Below are 18593 nucleotides of genomic sequence, written 5' to 3'. Positions count from 1 at the left end.
CATCTGGTCTAATGTGCCATTTAAGGCTGATGTTTATTGTTGATTTTCTGTCTGGATGGTCCATCCATTGATGTAAGTGGGGTGTTAAAACCCCCTACTATTATTGTGTTGCTGGAAATTTTTCCTTTTAGATCTGTTAATATTTGCTTTATATTTTTTGGTGTTTCTATGTTGGGTGTATATATATATTCATAAATGTTATATGTTCTTACTGAATTGACCCATTTATCATTATGTAGTGCCTGTCTTTGTCTTTTATTACAGTCTTTTAAAAAGTCTCCTTAGTCTGATATGAGTATAGCTACACCAGATTTCCTTCTTTTTTTATTAACACAACATATATTTTTTCATCCTTTCATTTTCAGTTTCTCTGTGTCTAAAGTGAATCTCTTGTAGGCAGTACACAGATGTGTCTTGTTATTTGCCCATTCAACCCCTCTATGTCTTTTGATTAGAGAATTTGGTCCATTTACATTTAAAGTAATTATTGATAGATATGTACTTACTGCCATTTTGTCAGTTGTTTTCTGGATGTTTTTGTAGTTCCTCTGTGTTCCTTTCTTCTTTCTCTCTCTCTTCTCTTCTGGTTTGATAACATTTTTAGTGTTATTTTAGATTCTGTTTTCATTTTCTTTCGTGGATTTACAAATAAGTTTTTGCTTTTTGGTTACTGTGAGTGTCGCATATGTCATCCTATGTATCTAACAGTGTATTTTAAATTAGTAGCAATTTAATTTTAAGCACATCCCAAAACTTTATATTATTGCTTCCTCCACATTTTATGTTTTTGATGTCACTTTTCACAGCTTTTTCTTTTATGTAATGCTTAACTAATTATAGTTTTCATTAATTTTACTACTTTTGTTTTAATCTTCTTAGCAGCTTTATAAATGGTTAGTCTACTACCTTGACACTATATTACCTTTTCTAGTGAGATTTTTCACTTTTGTATGTTTTCTTGTTTTTAATTAATGCCTTTTCTTTTTAGCTTACGGTACACCCTTGAATACTTCTTGCAAGGCCAGTTTAATAATGATGAACTCCTTTACCTTTTGCCTGTTGGAAAAACCTATTTCTTCTTCAGATATGAATAATAGCTTTGCTGGGTAGAATATTTTTGGTGAGGAGTTTTTTTTGTTTGTTTGTTTTCCCATCACTTTGATGTCATAAGCCATTTCCTTCTGGCTTGCAAAGTTTCTGCTGAGAAAATTGCTGATAGCCTTATAGGGTTTTCCTTTTCTCTTGATGCTTTTTCAGATTCTGTCTTCATCTTTAACTGTTGACATTTTTATTTTAATGTGTTTTGGTGTGGCTGTCTTTGGGTTCATTTCATGTGAAACTCTCTGGAATTCCTGGACCTGGATGTCTGTTTCCTTCCTTAGCTTAAGGAAGTTTTCATCTATCATTTATTTCTTCAAATAAGTTTTCTGTCCCTTTCTCTCTTCTCCTTCTGGGACCTCTATAATGGAATGCTATTCTTTATGTTGTTGTGAAGGTACCTTAAATTATTTTAATTTTTTAAAATTCTTTTGTCTTTTTGGTGCTTTGTTTAGGTGAGGTCCACTACCCTCTCTTATAGCTTACTAATCCATTCTTCTCCTTTATCCAGTCTGCTATCAAATTCCTCTAGTGTATTTTCCCATTCAATTATTGTGTTCTTCAGGTCTGTGACTTCTATTTGGTACTCTATGTTTTCTATTTCGTTGTTGAAGCTCTCACTGCATTCATCCGTTCTTTTCGTGAGTTCAGTGAGCATCTTTATGACCATTACTTTGAATTCCTTATCAGGTGGATTAATTCTCATTAAGGTCTTTTTCTTTTGTTTGGAACATATTTCCCTGTTTCTTCATTTTGTTTGACCCTTTTGTGTCTTTTTTTAATGTTTATTTATTTATTTATTTTGAGAGATAGAGTGAGCAGGGGAGGGGCAGAGATAGAAGATGAGAGAGAATCCCAAGCAGGCTCTGCACTGTCAGCATGGAGCCCAACATCAGGCTCGAACCCCATGAGATCATGACCCTGAGCTGAAACCAAGATTCTGATGCTTAACTAACTAAGCCACCCAATCACTCCTACTCTTTGTGTTTATTTCTATGTGACGCAAAACAGCTACATGTCTCAGCCTTGAAGGGGTGACCCTGTGAAGGTGATGATCCTTCTCCTTCAACCTTGTCGAGCTCTTGGTTGTCTCTTGAACCTTTTGATTCTCTTAACTGCCTGATTTATTCTTGACATACCCCCAATGTTAGGTGTGTATGAAAACCTGTCAGTGATCCAAGGGGAGGAATCTTATTTAGCACCTAGTTTCAGGTTGATTGGAAGTCAGACCCTTCAGCAGCAGGTTTTAAAGTATGCAAGTATGCAAGTCCTGTGGGACTGCAATTGTAAACTCTGCTGGCTTCCAGACCAGGAGGTCTAAAGGTGTCCCCTGGACAAGAGTTGCAAAACTCAGGCTTCCAGACAAGCATTTAAGTCCCTTTCTGAGAAGTCTTATCAAGCTGTAGTGAGGCCAAGGGGATACCCAAGGATGGTGTCCCCTTGCTTAAATTCCCTGGATATACCTCCTTAGCTCTAGATGAGAAACTCGAAGCCTATTCTTCAGGCTGAAGCTCCAGAGTAAGAAAATAGGCATTTTTCAGGGACGACTGGGGCTGTCTTTGAACCTGCTGTTTGTACAGTGCCCTGAGGATGGTGTCTGACCAGCACTGTCTTTCTGATTGTTACAGTCCCTTGGAGCTCTGGAGCATCAGTCTTCATGTGCCCCAGGTGATCAAGAGGTGTCCCCTGTCTGAACTGCACATACTCTCTGGCTTTAGCATGGCTGCTCAAAAGTGTAGTAGACAGGGCTTCAGAAGGGCAATGGGAAAATGTCTTAACTGCATGCATTTATGGGCTTCAGCAATACAGCAAGAGAGTGCCTTGTCTGTGAGAGTGTGCTAGCTTTAGGCTGGGAGTAAGAGAACAGTACAACTGTTTGTGCTTACCTACTCCAGCTAGAGGTCAGGGAGCCTGCAACCAACTGTGCTTTCCGGCCTCAGCAAATGTCCCAACTGCTCACCCTTGCCTATACCACTGGGCATAGGAGAATAAACCTGCACTAGCGGGCCATGCCGTAAGTGCAACAATGGTGTCCCCAGTGCCTCCATCGCTGAGGGACGTCCCAGCCATCCCCTACCCCTCCAGCCAGTGCCCCTAGGTCAGCAAGTGAATCTGTCTCAGATAGAGGCTAGGTACTTTTCAAGCTATATTTTCATTGGGTCTTGGGGTGAGTGAGACCACATGTGAGCTCTCCAAAAGCAGAACCTCAGTTTCCCATGGTGCTTTGGGACTCCTGGACATCTGCCCTGTTGGTTTTCCAAGCCACATATACTGGGAGCTCATCTTTCCAGTGCAGATCCCAGGGGCTGGGGTGCTCAATGTGGGGCACCAATACCTTGCCCTTCTAGGAGATGTTCCTGTCTGGTGAGATTCTTCCCTATTGTGTTTGTGGCTAGGGGTGCGGGGCTTACGAGACTGTTTCTGCCTCTCCTACCCACATCATGTGGTCCTTTGATGCTTTGTTATAGAAAGCAGTGCATCTAGTTTTCACATCTTTTCAGAGGGAAATGATCCATAGTAGCTATAGATTGGGTGTCTTTGGGAGGGCCTGAATTCAGGATATTCCTATGCCTCCATCTTGGACCCCTTCCTCCTAAATACTCTTTGTATCTGTCACACTTAGAGATAAAATGTGGTATCTAAGTTTTAAAATTTTTACTTTGTTTGCCTTCTATTATTTGGACATATTATTTGACATTTGTAAGTTTGGACAGCTTATTAGGTATCGGTATGTCTTAAGACTTTTGTAAATTTTGATATGTGTCCTTTGTCCAATTTCTTTTTAAAGGCTAATTTTTTCTTCATTGATTTATATGTGACCTTAATATTTTAAGGATGTTGTAATAGACGTGACAAATATTTTCTATTACTTACTCTGAATATTTATAAATGCTTCATAAATGGATTGAAATAGTGGTAAGTGGTAAGTTTTCTTACAAGGTAAAGAATTTTCAGAGTCTAAATTAGCTTCTCATTTTTGCATATTATGCATAAATTTGTCCAAGGAGTCAACTTTTTGAAGAAACGAACTCTAATCAAAACTTGGAGAAATATTTGATTTCTCCAAGCCTCATTAAGTACAGATAACACATCACATTGGTTCACATTATTAGACGTATTTTCAAAGAACCAATTGACTCTGATACTTGATCTAACACAAACAGCTCTGCTATTGACATGACGCCCTGGGGCTATTATTCCCAGCCGCAAATGTCAGTTATCAAAACAAATTAAACCAATGTTATCTAATCTGCCTGACGAGATTGAGGGTAGCCAGAGGCCAAGCTTAATCCCCGAGATCCTGAATCCTTTCTGCTTCTTCCTCCTGGATCCCTCTCCCTGTCTCAAGGAGACTTACTTCTTTGGGAAAGGCTAGATTGAGTAGCTGTCCTAGCCCTTTGGGAGGATATTCTCTCTTGGGGCAAATCTCAAGTTTTGAGAAGTATTTTTCTTCAGCCTGCAGCAACCGAAGTGTGTTCTCAAAGTCAGACTCATTGATTAGATGGTCCCAAAATACACTTCCCCTTGCCTGTCTTCCTTTGATCTAAACATTCAGGTTTTGGAAGTTGAGCAAATTTTACGTGAAACTTGAGTTTATTCAGAATATTAATTCAGAGTAAACCTGGAAGCAAATTAAGTATATGTACTTAATTTGTATCTATTTAAATATATATACATTTAACTTCTGTCCCCTTTCGGTATTTCACAACATCCTTCTTGCCACACATACAAACTTCTCAACATTTCCACCCTCACAGAAAATAAAATGTGTCAGCACTACACAGCACAAATTGGCGTGCTTTCCCCAAATAATGCCTGTTGTTTGAAAGTTTTTGCCATTTAAAGGAGCCAAGTGGAGGGGAAAAAAAAATGTCATGGGCATTTGATGAAACAAATTTGCAGACATTCAAATGCTTTAGTTTATAGAGGCCCTTTGCGCCACTGATGCCTCTTGGGGAAATTCTGAAAAACATCCTATCTGTAAACAATCTGTTTCAGTGCCACATGTTTTCTGAATTTCTTTGCCTGCTGACATTTATAAAAACCAAAGGAGCACATTTGCATGTGAAAACAGGACCTTTTGTTTCTTATACATTTACTCTATCATAGAAATTAAAATGAAATAGGTCATCCTGCCCAATTGCTTGTGAAGGATCATTTTCTAAAGAACACTTCCTAGTTCTTTGGCCAACCTCATTTTGAACTGCTAACATCTTTTTTGTGGCCTCTGTTCTCAAGTTAAATAGAGCTTATTATTAAAATAAGAAATTCTAGAACTAACGTTTTCTTTTGCATCTATCTCTAGCATTTCTTTTTATTTTCCTTAGGTTTAATTCTTTTTTTTTTTATTTTTTTATTTTTTAATGTTTATTCATTTTTGAGAGACAGACAGAGACAGAGTGCGAGTTGGGGAGGGGCAGAGAGAGGGAGACACAGAATCCGAAGCAGGCTCCAGGCTCTGAGCTGTCAGCACAGGGCCCGAGGTGGGGCTCAAACCCACGAACTGCTAGATCATGACCTGAGCCGAAGTCAGATGCTTCGTCAGATGCCGAAGTCAGATGCTAACTCACTGAGCCACCCAGGCTCCCATATTCTTTTTTCTTTCACATCTGGTTTCATAGTGCTGTAATTTTTGTCCATCAAAAAACATTTTTGAAACTTCTTCTAGGCTCAAGATGTGATTTTACTTCCTCAGCTTTTGAAGCTGTTTTAAGCCTTGTGTCTTCTTTGACTTAATGGCATAGCAGTGGAAGTAGTACATCTAAACTCCAATTTACCCCTCCTTCCATTGCTGCCCGCCCAGACCGAAGAAATGCATTCTGAGGGAAGCTTCCATCCAGAGGGTCTCTTAATACCTATGACAAATAGAGTGTTGTGAAGAAGTAAATTCTTCAGTTAAACAAAATAATAAGCCATTTGCCCACTGCAACTGATAACATGCGTAAATTTTAATGATCATCAAATAAAATGAAGTTTTGATCTTTCTTGATAATAACCAAAGGAAAAAATACCTTTTTCACCAGTTATAGGTCTATGATGATTACCATCATTCTATGCACTGCTAGACCCAAAATCTCTGTTGAAGTTGCTTCTGTGATAGAATTTAGGCTATAGATTTAGGTTAGATGAACTAGAGTTGATTGCCCAGGGACAGAGTGGGGATGGGAGCAGGAGAGCATGATACGGATCGGCCCCTCATTTATTGCAAGATGTCAACATGAAAGAAGCTATACGAGAGGTTGAACAATGGCTAAACACTCCAACTATCATCTCACATCCCAGCATCTGGGAGATAGCATCACTCTTCCAGAGTCATGTTAGATACCATCTAGATAACTAGCAGATATTGCTAGAAGTAAACATTCAATTTCTTTACTATTTGTGTTCTTTTGTGGGAAAAAGCCAATTTTGTAGATGGACTAAATAGACAGCATCGTACTTTATTAAATGCAAACTTTTGCTTCCTTAAAGTCTGCAAACATACATTCATTAAATCTTTTATATGAAGAAAGACTGCTCTGAAGGGGTATCAGAGTCACAGTGACAATTTCTCTTCACATCTTTTGCCGTGCCCTTAGTGACAGCACAGTAGCTGTTTTGCATTTCTTATGAGTTTCCATTTGCAAAACCTTATTCGTTCCCTTAGACCTATTTTGACTTTTTAGGTTAGGGCCCCTGGGGAGCAGCTTACTGGAGGTGGCTCTTGGGAGCAACACCTCTAAAGGAAAAGAGATGCAGAATGCAACAGCAGCCTCAGAAATTCTATGGGGGCTGTGGATGGGGTCTGACCTTTCAGAATTGTCCTCTGTCTAAAGAAGGGGACCTGGTCCTGAGGCCCTGCCACAACCATTCATTGGATAATGGTTGATCCCATGAAGATGGATGGCCTTAGAGCCTTGGAGCTCCTTTAGCTGAGGGAGATTCCTTGAGAGAGACTCAAGCTTTGAGTCATCATCAAGCATGATGAAAAAATAAAGCCTAGATCTAAATGTAAAACCTAAAACTTTAAGACTGTAGGAAGAAAACAGGAGAAAATATTTGTGACCTCGGGCAAAGAATTTTTAGGTAGCAAACACATGAGCCATGAGAATACCAAGTGATAAATTAGACTTCATAAAAATTAATAACTCCTGCCCTTCTAAAGACATGTAAGATTAAGAGTAACCACAGGCTGGAGAAAATAGTTTCAAAACATATATCTGAAAAATTTCTTATCTCTAGAATACATCAAGAGCTCTAATCCAATAATAAGAAACAAAACAACTTAAACACAAACTAAAGATTTCAGTAGATCCTTCACCAAACAAGACATAAAGATGGCAAATAAGTACATGAAAAGGTACTCGACACCGTTAGCTATTAAGGAAATGCAAATTAAAACCACACTGAGATACTACTACTATATTAGAAAGGCTAAGACTTAAAAGACTGACCCTACCAAGGTTGGAGAGAATGTGGGTCAACTAAAACTCTCACACACTGCTGGTGGAAATGTAAAATGATGCTATCACTTTGGAAAAACTGTTTGACAGTTTTTAAGAAAGTTAAATTATCATATGATTCAATCACTTCACTCTTAGGTATTCACCCAAGAGAAAAGAAAGCATAGGTCCACACAAAGACTTGTTCATGAATGTTTAAAGCAGCTTTATTTGTAAGAGTCAAACACTGGAAATAACCTAAATGTCAGTCAACAGGTAGAGGGATAGACAAACTGATGGGTTCAATACAGTGGGGTCCTATTCAATAAAAATGAATTATTGATACAGACTACAACATGGATGAATCTCAAAATAATTTTGCTAAGTAAAAGAAGCCAGTAAAAGGGGGTACATACTGTATGATATGTTAATATATCACTCATGCTTTAAACCAACATTTCAAGTGATTTAAAGGAAATCTTCCTATTTATTCTTATCATGAGACCAATATAGAACTGCATTAATATATCACATACTCCATTTATATAAAGCTCAAGGAAATGCAAAATTATAGACAGTGGCATAAGGTATATCAGTGCTTCCTTGAGAATGGTATATAGGCAGGTGTGGAGAAGTGGGTGGGAGGGATTAGAGAGGAGCCTGAGAAACTCCTGGGGGTGATGGGTAGTTTCATTCTCTTGACTGGTTTGTATGTGTATGTCAAATTCAACTTGTACATTTCAAATTTGTCAAGTTCGCTTCAGTAAAAGACTAGAAAGAAAGAAAGAAAGAAAGAAAGAAAGAAAGAAAGAAAGAAAGAAAAGGAAGCAAGCAAAGGAAGAGACAAGGAAAAAAGAGAGGAAGAGAAAGAAGAGGAAAGAAAGAAATCCAAAACAAAAATTTTGACACATCATTTCTCACCTATTAAAGTGGGAAAAATAAATACCTAAATACTCCATTTTCTAGAACATCCACAAATCTTTATATTTAAAAATGCATAGAGATGCGGTTCTATATTGATCTTATTCTCAGAATAAATAGGAAGATTTCCTTTAAATAACTTGAAATGTTCATTGCAAACACACGTGATATATTAACAAATAATTTGAAAGTTTTCTCCGCAATGGGAAGGATTTTCTGAAAGCCATTTTAGAATATAAAAATTTAGAAATATCATAATGAGACCAAATACATGCTTCCTGCGAACATAATACTATATCATACCAAGTACTAAAAGAAAAACAGAATTTATACAGTTTGGCACAATTTAAGGCATTGCTTGCCTTTCCCCATTTATCAGATGCAAAATATTTCAGCTCCTTTAAGTTAGTTTTGGAAAGCTGACGTTCTTTGTAGTGTGCTATGAATTTGACCTCACCAATTACAAATAAAAAAGTGCTTTCATAGTTTCGGCACCTAGAATAATGATTCTTTAATGAAGTCATCGCTAAATTACGACTTGAAAGCCAAATGGTTTCTGAGGTTTTCTAATAAGCTTAGTTTTGCACAATGAGTGAAATACTTCATACATATTCTAGCATTAATGAATTCATACCCACACCATCACTTGTGGATGTGCCCCTCCACATAACAACTGACATCATATGTTTTACATAATTCATTTCTGTGTGTCACAGTGGGTCAGGAATAGTTCAGAGGGAGAAATTCGGAGCCAGGTATCTGGCGCAGGCCAAGCCTCCTTTCAATATAATTTCTGTTTCCTAAACAGTTTCAAATGAGGTTATTTATATGCACTAGCTGCTCTCTGCCAGAAGATCTTAAAATGCAGCAAGGCAACAGTTTAAATAACATTCTAATCCTCCAACGGGCCCAAAAGAATAAGGTGCAGATAAACAGGGACAGCCTCGCACCTGAGATGTGGATCTAAAGAAAGTAACACTGCATTATCCCGTAATGTTCCCGGTATCTGGTGAACACAGATTCATTGGTCATTCAACATCTGAAAACTTTCTCAACCTCCCCAAATCCCAATTTCTTAATTTCTCCAGTGTTAATAATAAGAAGAAAGGTATCAATATGATAGTGATGATTCTGAAAACCATGGCCATCTGGTGCTGTAGGAATCGGAGGGATAGCATCTGTCCATCACCTAATACCATGCCTGGGGCTCAGTCCATTTGTTCAGTCCAATGGACTCAGACAGTAATGACTGAGTGCTATTTTGGCAGCAGAGACTCTATCCTGGGGACACAGAGATGAATAAACAAAGGCCAGTTGATACTCTAAGGATGCAGTTTACCAGAAGAGTTCAAAAATTAAAGGCGCAGAGAACAGTGTAGTAAAGGCGAATAGGGAACCACCATTTTCAGACAGGTAGCACAGGTTTCATTGCGTTTGGGTGGTCAAGATATCTTCACAGAATTAAACAGGTTTCATCCTTCAATTTCCTTCTCTTCTGTTACAGCAAACTGCAGCTATTTTAAAAGAGGCTTCTGGGGCGCCTGGGTGGCTCAGTCGGTTAAGCGTCCAACTTCAGCTCAGGCCATGATCTCACAGTTTGTGAGTTCAAGCCCCGTATCTGGCTCTGTGCTGACAGCTCAGAGCCTGGTTCAGCCTGCTTCTGATTCTGTGTCTCCCTCTCTCTCTGCCCCTCCCCCACTCGTGCTCTGTCTGTCTCTCTCTCTCAAAAATAAACATCAAAATAAATTTTAAAGAGGCATCTGAGATCTACTTGCAGTTTGGTTCCTCATGATACATAGCAGAATCAGTTCTGCTGAGTGACCGTCCAAGAGTTCCGAGATTCGAAAGGGATTGTCTGATGAGGAGACAGCACTAACTGCGGATATCTTATGCTCTTGAGGTCCCTAATTCTAACCTCCTTCAGCTGAATGTATTCTTTTAGAAATGTAAAAACACAGCAGAACACAGCAGAACCAACTACTTCCAACCCTGGGGATCCCAACTGTATTAAATGTAAATTGAAAGAAGTAGATTCTGAACTCCAGGAAGCTAATTGGGAGCCCTGAACAGAAATCCTAAATGTGGTAATTGGCACCTTGTCCTTTTCAGTGTCATATGCAGCCAACTAGAGGGTTACCTCTAGGGTGCTAATTGATTAGCCTTGTTAGAGGGAAAGGCAGTCAACAGAGATTGGTGAGCTGAAGTCTCTCCGAAACTGCAATTTAACTGCTAACCCAAGGGTTCCAAGCAGAGAAAAAAATGTTTTTATACGGTGCCAGTGAGGGATACTTTCTCTGTGGGCAACAGAATTATAAATAGTTCCAATATATACATTTAAAAACCTTCATTATTAGGCTTTTTTTTTTTGCTAGCTGAAAACACACAATATAAGATTAAATAACAACTACACTCAGAGAGAAGATTTTTAATAAAGTTCATATTCTACCACTCTAGATTGGTCTCCCTTGACTTCTATTTCTTTAACAAAACCCCTCCTGCTGAAAATAATTATGGATTTGAGAGACAAGTTCAGTCTGTTGGGAGTCAGGTTAAATGAACGTGACTTAGAAAAGAGATGTTAAAAATAATATAAAAATGGAGGGACAAAACAGAAGAGACTCATAAATATGGAGAACAAACTGAGGGTTGCTGGAGGGGTTGTGGGAGGAGCGATGGGATGGGCTAAATGGGTAAGGGGCATTAAGGAATCTACTCCTGAAATCGTTGTTTCACTATATGCTAACTAATTTGGATGTAAAGTTTAAAAAATAAAAAAATAAAATTAAAAAAAAAGAGATGTTAATGTTGTGGAACAAAAATAACTGCAGGAGTGAGATTCTGGATATACAGTTCACTAGATCATTTGTTCTTAGCTGGGGATGCTGAGATGGGATGGGAGTGGTAGAGTAGAACTGGTGAATCCAGAAAGAAATAGAGAAACCAAAGAGTGGGGTCCCTAGCCCATAGGGGAGCCCATTTGAATGCTGTCATTACCGAATAACTCTATCTCCATTTACTTGTGTGACTTCACCCACCATTTTTATATCCCAAACGTCTTATTTGAGGTAGACTATTAAAGTTCATCATCCTCATTTCATGGATGAAAAATAAGATCCTGAGACTTTAAATGACTTGGTCATTATGACTTGGTTCTTGTCTGGGTTTCAGGATTGTTCTAGAAACATCTATGGTAGAGTCTAGGGGATCCCCTTACTAAAACTGAATCATAGGGCGCCTGGGTGGCTCGGTCGGTTAAGCGTCTGACTTCGGCTCAGGTCATGATCTCATGGTCTGTGAGTTCGAGCCCCGCGTCGGGCTCTGTGCTGACACCTCAGAGCCTGGAGCCTGTTTCGGATTCTGTGTCTCTCTCTCTCTCTCTGCCCCTCCCCTGTTCACGCTCTGTCTCTGTCTCAAAAATAAATAAACGTTAAAAAAAATATTTTTTTTTAAAAAAACTGAATCAGGAGTACACAGATAGCTTATTTTTTCTTTAGGGGAAATCCTCAAATTAACATAAAAATGGAGGACTAGTGAAATGAACTCCCATGTCCCCATCACCCAACCTCAACATTTCTCAACAGCCTGTACTTTGGCTACCCGAGGCTTGGGCAGGTACTAACTGAGGCTCAGGTAAAAAGGACCTGACTCTCCCAGGGTGTAACAGAGCTCATAGAAGAGACAAGACCTCAAGGGTCAGACCTAGGTCTGTCATTTGCTGATTTGTAAGGGTGTGAATTAGAAATATCTGGAAAAGACTGTGATTTAACCCTTAGCCTAAATAAACCAAATAATGTGATTTACCCAATCTATACCTTTTTTGAATACCAGAATTTCCTCCTGTATAAGCGAATACTTTGAGGTAACCACGATGTTCATGATATTGGGGGGGCCACACCATTGCTCACCTAACTTCCCTACTGCCCAGTAGTATCACTTAGCTGGCACTCTACCCACTTTGCCTCATTCTACAAGATCAAGAACACTCCATGTTTTGTTTTTAAGATCTTTACTAATGAAATGTGAAAACAAAACTTTGTCAGGAAAATCTCAACATTCATTAGGGAAGTTAAAGTTCTGTTAACTGTAATGCTTAAAACAAAGAATCAAGAAAGAATTTCTGCAAACTTCATTTCTTACCAGTGTCCTGTGTCTTTGTTGTGTGTTTGACTCTGAACTTGCAGATGTGGTGCTGAAATAAAATAAGAGTTTAGAATTCCAAAATTTTATTTCAGAAGTACACACAGTTGTACACACACATACACACCCTACATCAAATAGATCCCTACACTGTGACATTGAAGATAATTGTTCTAAAGTATTTCCTCCAAATGTCAATTTCTGAACATTTCTAAAGGAAATCAAAACTATGGAATGTAAACTTCACTCAAAGAAGATAAAATAGCCTTTAAAGGTTCTCTTGAGAGTAAGCAGTCTGAACAGTACAGTCCGTTCTGAAAACCTGCAAAATCTCTTCTTTCAACTAAAAAAAGAAAAAGAAAAAGTGGAAGAAAGCATACCGTCCTGTGGAAACAGCAGACTTGGGGAATTCTTTGTCTCCTACACTGTTCCTCAATCAATCTCTCTTTCTGGGATCATTTCCAGTAGTTTACAAACATGCTGTTATTTATTGCATCTCGAGGTCTCTTAACCCTTTTCTTTCTGCTTGATTACTCTGACCCCCTTTATAACGAAGCTATATCCTCATTGTCTCTAATTCCTTTCCTCCTTGCAGCTCCATTCACATTCTCCTAAGTACCACGCATATAAATTGCACTTAGTTCATCAGCGATCTCCACATCGCTGTTACTGCTATGATCATTTGTCACATTTCACATTACATGACAGCTTTTGACATGATTCATCACTTCCTCCTTGACATGCTCTTTTCACTTGGCTTCCTAAGGTCCCAGGTTTTCTTCCTGGCCCACTTGCTGCTCCTTCTCAGTTTGCTTCAATGGTTCTTTGTCTCTCTCTGAGCTCTCACTTTTGGCATGTTCCCAGGCTTCCTCTCTCCTCTACCCATATCTGCTCCATTGTCGATGTCACCCATCCTCATGGCTTTAAGTTCATCAATATGCCGATCACTGCCAAGGACACATTTCCACACTTCTCCCTCGAATTCCAGATTCATTCGTGCAATTGCCTTCTTGACATCTCCACTGGATGCCTAATAGATATCTCAAGTTTCAACATTTTCAAACCTACCTCCTAATTCTTACCCCCAATCTTCTGCTCACACTCTTCCCCATCTTAGTTGATGATGACAATATCCTTCCACTTGCTCAGGCTGACACCTTGACTCTCTTTCTGTGTCAGATCCCATAAGCAATTTTAACAGGACACTCTTGGCTCTACAATCAAACTATATCCAGTATCCGACCAACTCTTACCATCTTCTCTCAACACCCTAGTTCAAGCCTCAAGCTACTATCAGCTCTTGCCTGGATTATTGCATGAACCTCCAAGATGGTACTGTCTACATTCTATTTTCAGTACACCTACAATAACGAATATCATTCCACTCCTCTGCTCAAAGTACGGGATCTCATTTCACTCAGAATAAAAGCCAAAACCTGTACAATGGCATATGAGGCCCTACAGGTCTCACCAAACCACCCTTCCCATGTACTGTAGGACTCCTTCCTACTCCCTCCTTCCCCTTCCCATACAAGTCCACCTTTGCCTCTCTGAATTCATCTGATACTCTCCTCAGTCAGTCATGCTGGCTTCCTTGCTTTTCCTCAACCTTCTCATCTAGGCTCCCATTTCAAGTCCTTCTGCCAGGAACACGTACTCCATACTTGCCTGCTTGGCTCTTTTCCAGTCCCTTCTTGTCTTTGTGCAAATATGCTTTCTCGCTGAGGCCTCCCATATGTGCCTCCTTTAAAATTGACCTCTCCACCTTCTCTCCATCCTCATCACCTTGTTTAATTTTTCTTTGCTGTACTTACCACCTTCTAGCATCCTGTGGAACTTGTTTGCTTATTATATTTATTGTGCCTCCTCCCACTTGAAAGTACAAAGTTTTTGAAGATAGAGAATTTTTTTCTAGTTTGTTACCCTTTCTTTAGTATTTTGAAGAAGACTAGAATGGTCCATAAATATTTATTTATGAATGAATGAATCCATGGATGATTTAGTAAATATCTAGTCTTAATAAGTCTTGTTCTTCTGCTGTAAACCAATAAGCCTTACTCTAAAATCCTAGGGTACTTTTATTATTTTCTGTCCTACTATCTCCCTCGTGAATGTGTTATTTTTTTCCATGTTATTGTGCACGTCTGTCACTTTTCAAAACCATATAAAACCTTTTAAAATGTTCGCAAAGTAATCAGTGACAATTGAGCAAAGTTAATTAGATTCCCACTCAGTGGAAGGACACACTGGGGTTTTGAGAGATGTAATTGCTCTTCTCACATCATATCAAATCAGCAAAAACCAGTATTTTGGTGCTTTGTACTTGACAGTATCTCATCATCACGAAATGGAAAACAAAGTTTTGCCATCATATTGCCGGGCAAACCAACAAATGGTTTTGAAGGACCTTACTAAACTGCCCCCTCTTACCATCTAATTTTATCATCTATCAGTGGATCTTGCAAAAATGCGACTTTCATCAAACTGTACTCCTCAATACTTCCAGAATATATGTTTATCCTTTTTGTTGGTTGTTTCCTCAGACAAGAATGCTCTTACTCTCTTCTCTGTTTGTGAAAATCTTACCTGTTCTTCATTCCATGACTCAAATTCTGGCTCTTCCTGACGCTTCTTTGATCCTACCAATCAAAACTGTTTCTTGCCCCTGTGTCCACAAGCACTATTTGGATATCTGTCTCTTCAAACCCTGATGACATTTAATCATGTAAATAATTATTTGTCTACCTATGTTTTTGTACATCTCAGTGACATCTCCTAGAGGACAAGGAATATCCTTGTTTCTTTTTCATTCACCCAATGATATACCAAGCAAGAAATTAATAGTTGGTCACTGAATGAAGCCAAAAAAATAAAAACAAAAACAAAAACAAACAAACAAAACATTGTGGGTACAGTACCCTTAAGTGCATCTTCAGATGTACAACAAATGTTCAACTGAAACCACCTTCTTTTAATAATGCCTGAAGCAAAACTACTGATTTAAAAGTGAAGGAGCTTTGGCTGCCTGACAATAATATTTAAAGGTCATGAGTCACGGCCTCAGAGTAACCATAGCTACTCAGCATACACAGCACAAGTCATGTTTATAACATAATTCAGGAGAAAAAAGCTTTAGAAAGCCTATTAGCCTTGAGAGAAAACAAATTAGAATTAACAAGTGTATTTATGAAGCTTGTTTTTATTGCACTGGTTTTGTTTTACTTCAGGGTTCATGGAAAAACTGAGAAAATTCTTTAAATTTCTATCAGCAGGGAGTATTAATATGACATTTCGGCTTTACAGTAATTTTTTTCTTAGTAATTGATAAGAAGTTAAGTATTTCCTTCCTTTAAGTGAAATATCTATCTGTTGTCCAAACTTTGTACACTGTTTGTTTGTTTGTGTTGGAGTAGTAATCAGTTACCACTTAATCTGTGTGATGAACAGATGTTGATAAAACTGGTTTGGAAACAGCTATTGAGCAGCCGAATCTTATGGGGAAGAATTTCCTGGGAAAATGCCTTTTTTTAGTCCCTGGGTTAATTGCATCCAAGGCCTAACCTTCTTTTCTCAGACAAGCAGAGGAGCAAATTCCCATTTGATGTCTATAAACTATAGACAGCATTTCCCCCAAGGGCCTGAGAAGAAGAGGGGAGAGAGAAGTAGGGCAGATGACCAGGCACATGTGACCATTTTGCTCCTGCTTAGAAGTGAAGAAGCTGGACTGAACCCATCTAAGGGTTAACCAAGGTAGCATGTCCTCAGCTGTGTCCTACATCAAAGCCCTGCTCTCTACTTGCACAGAACACTCAGTTCCATATACCAGGAGAACAAAAACACCAATGATAATTTGCAGTGAGAGCAAAGTCCTGCTTTTCACTTGGTTTCCCTGCTGGTTGTACACTTGGCTGTTCATTTCAAAGTTGTTAATCACAGGGCATTTTCTCTTCAGTTGGTAACATTATGTTCACCTCTCCTATTGTCAGCACATTGACATATTATCTCTTTAGGTGCTGTGTTCAGGGAAATTAAAAGAACATAGGTGTTTGATAAATTTCATTTTCTCTAGCAGACAAAAGACTCCCTCCTCCCAAAGATTGTTCATCTTTTGAAGGTCACAGAACTTCTGCACCTAGAAAAAACATTTCACATAAAGTTTGGGGGGATTTGTGAATATCCCACAGCATCTGTGGTCCATAGACCCAAGGTTAAAAACAAATAAAAACAAGACCCACACCTTTCATGCAATAAAAATACGTTTTAAAGCCTAAGCAGTACTACAGTTACATGTGTACATATCACAGGACACCATCCTCCACAGTCCACCTCTTTCTACAGAGGAGGCGTGGTCATCTCCTATGCTAGGCTTAAAAGAAAATGCTAATTGACAAGGTATTTCTATATTTGAAGGGAAAATGAGTAATGTCCCAACATGCAGATTTTCCAGTGATTAACTGTAGATCAGTTATAAAGGTAAATTTTATTTCCATATGTGTAGCCAGAGTTGGTTTGGGTTTTTATTTGAGAAGCATTGGAATGACCTAGCTTCTTTTGTGGATATCTCCTGGCAAGGGAGCAGTGAAGGTGACATTTCATTACAGTGGTTCTCAGCCTTCCCCTTCAATGCCAATAAAATGGTTGGGGTGAGTATGTGATTCTGAGAAGAGCAAGTAAGGGACATTTTATTCATTCAACAAATATTTATTGAACACCTATTGTGTGTCAGACCCTGCCCTATGAAAGCACCGTTCAAAGAAAGGGGTCATTTCCCTGGAACAGGTGAAAAGACTGTTTGATATTTTTCCTCAGGCTTTAAAGAAAGGTTTCCTTTGAAGCACTGAGTAAAGTCCACTCTATCTAGAAATTTCCAAGAATTCTTTGGGACAGAAGGAGCTGAGAACTCACCTGCTTCTCCCTGGGGTTTCATACCCTGGGGCCACAGATTTCTTGCTGTAACATTCTCCCATCTCGTCAGGGCCACTGGGATACCCTGTCCATGGGACAGACATCAACTATCTCCATGCCTTAGTTTCAGAATCCCTGTTACTGCTCTACTGTTTCCTGTTGCTAGGCAACCACAATGGCTGTGGGAAGAACAGTTAACTTCCCAAAGGGAAAAAAAAAAAACTCAATTACAAAGCCACAGTAACCCCTCACAACATTTCACAAATCAGATCCAGGCATGAGTATTCATGAGGAATCACCACATATTCATCATTTCTGGAAAACGCATTCAAAGTGGGCCAGAAGCAGTGGTTTTGTGCTCAAGCCATGGCCTATTTGCATCTGGAATCAGTGCTGACGGTCACACTGCTTGTCTAAGAGGGGTGCATACACAGAAACGGGTGGGTTTACAGGCTAGCAGTAGTTTTGGCACAGACTACCCCCAGCTTGTGATGATATTCTTTACCTGGGACCCATAGACCCCAGACAGAAGATCCCACCTGGCCACATCCTAACTAAGGCTTCTTTCCTGATGCAGGATTGCAGAGGTGGTAAATTGTGCCTGCTTAGTTGGCATTCTGCTCACTGTCATAGCTCATCTGCACCACTGCTCCTTCTTTCCTTTGCTTGTCTAAAGGCAAGAGCCTTTTTCTCCCAGACAGTTGTTACATCTCTCCCTGGATGTATTTGTGGACCCTGGTTAGCCCGTATTCTTATTTACTCCTCTTACTGCTCTAGCAGGAAGTACATGTAGGACTTCGGCAGTCTAATGATCAGAATCACTCCGGGGTTTGGATCCCTTATGTCCTAGGCTTACCCAAACCTCATCACACAGCCCATCTCAAAATAACAGACTGCAGGTTTTCCAATCACAGAATTTGTTTCTAGAGATAGAGCAAATTAGATCAAATAACTGCAATAGTAGTGAAGATAGTTGGACTTAACTAGCTAAAAAGTGTAACTATGAGCAAAATTATAAACTATGGAGCTATGGGTGCTCTGGGTGGAAAAATCACCACTAACTAGGTAGGTGTGGAAATACAAAGATTGGGTATTGGCTTTGTATGCAGT

General features: G+C 39.1%; 1 protein-coding gene across 1 annotated transcript in view; it reads right to left on the bottom strand.

Annotated features, from left to right (window-relative positions):
- Positions 1-17587, bottom strand: part of CCDC192 (coiled-coil domain containing 192) — a 210056-nt gene extending 192469 nt beyond the window's left edge. The window contains exons 1-2 of the mRNA XM_047084148.1: positions 17484-17587; positions 12579-12630 (exon numbers count right to left, since the gene is read on the bottom strand). Of these exons, the coding sequence (XP_046940104.1) occupies positions 12579-12630; positions 17484-17587 (156 nt within the window). The remainder of the gene's footprint in view (positions 1-12578; positions 12631-17483) is intronic.
- Between the last annotated feature and the right edge of the window lie 1006 nt (positions 17588-18593).

Source organism: Lynx rufus, unplaced genomic scaffold (assembly GCF_022079265.1).
Source record: "Lynx rufus isolate CCGP_SWC_20201006 ecotype Redwood Valley unplaced genomic scaffold, mLynRuf1.p SCAF_1, whole genome shotgun sequence".
NCBI classification, from domain to species: domain Eukaryota; kingdom Metazoa; phylum Chordata; class Mammalia; order Carnivora; family Felidae; genus Lynx; species Lynx rufus.
Note: the sequence above shows the minus strand (reverse complement) of the source record. Positions and strands in the feature narration are given on the sequence as shown.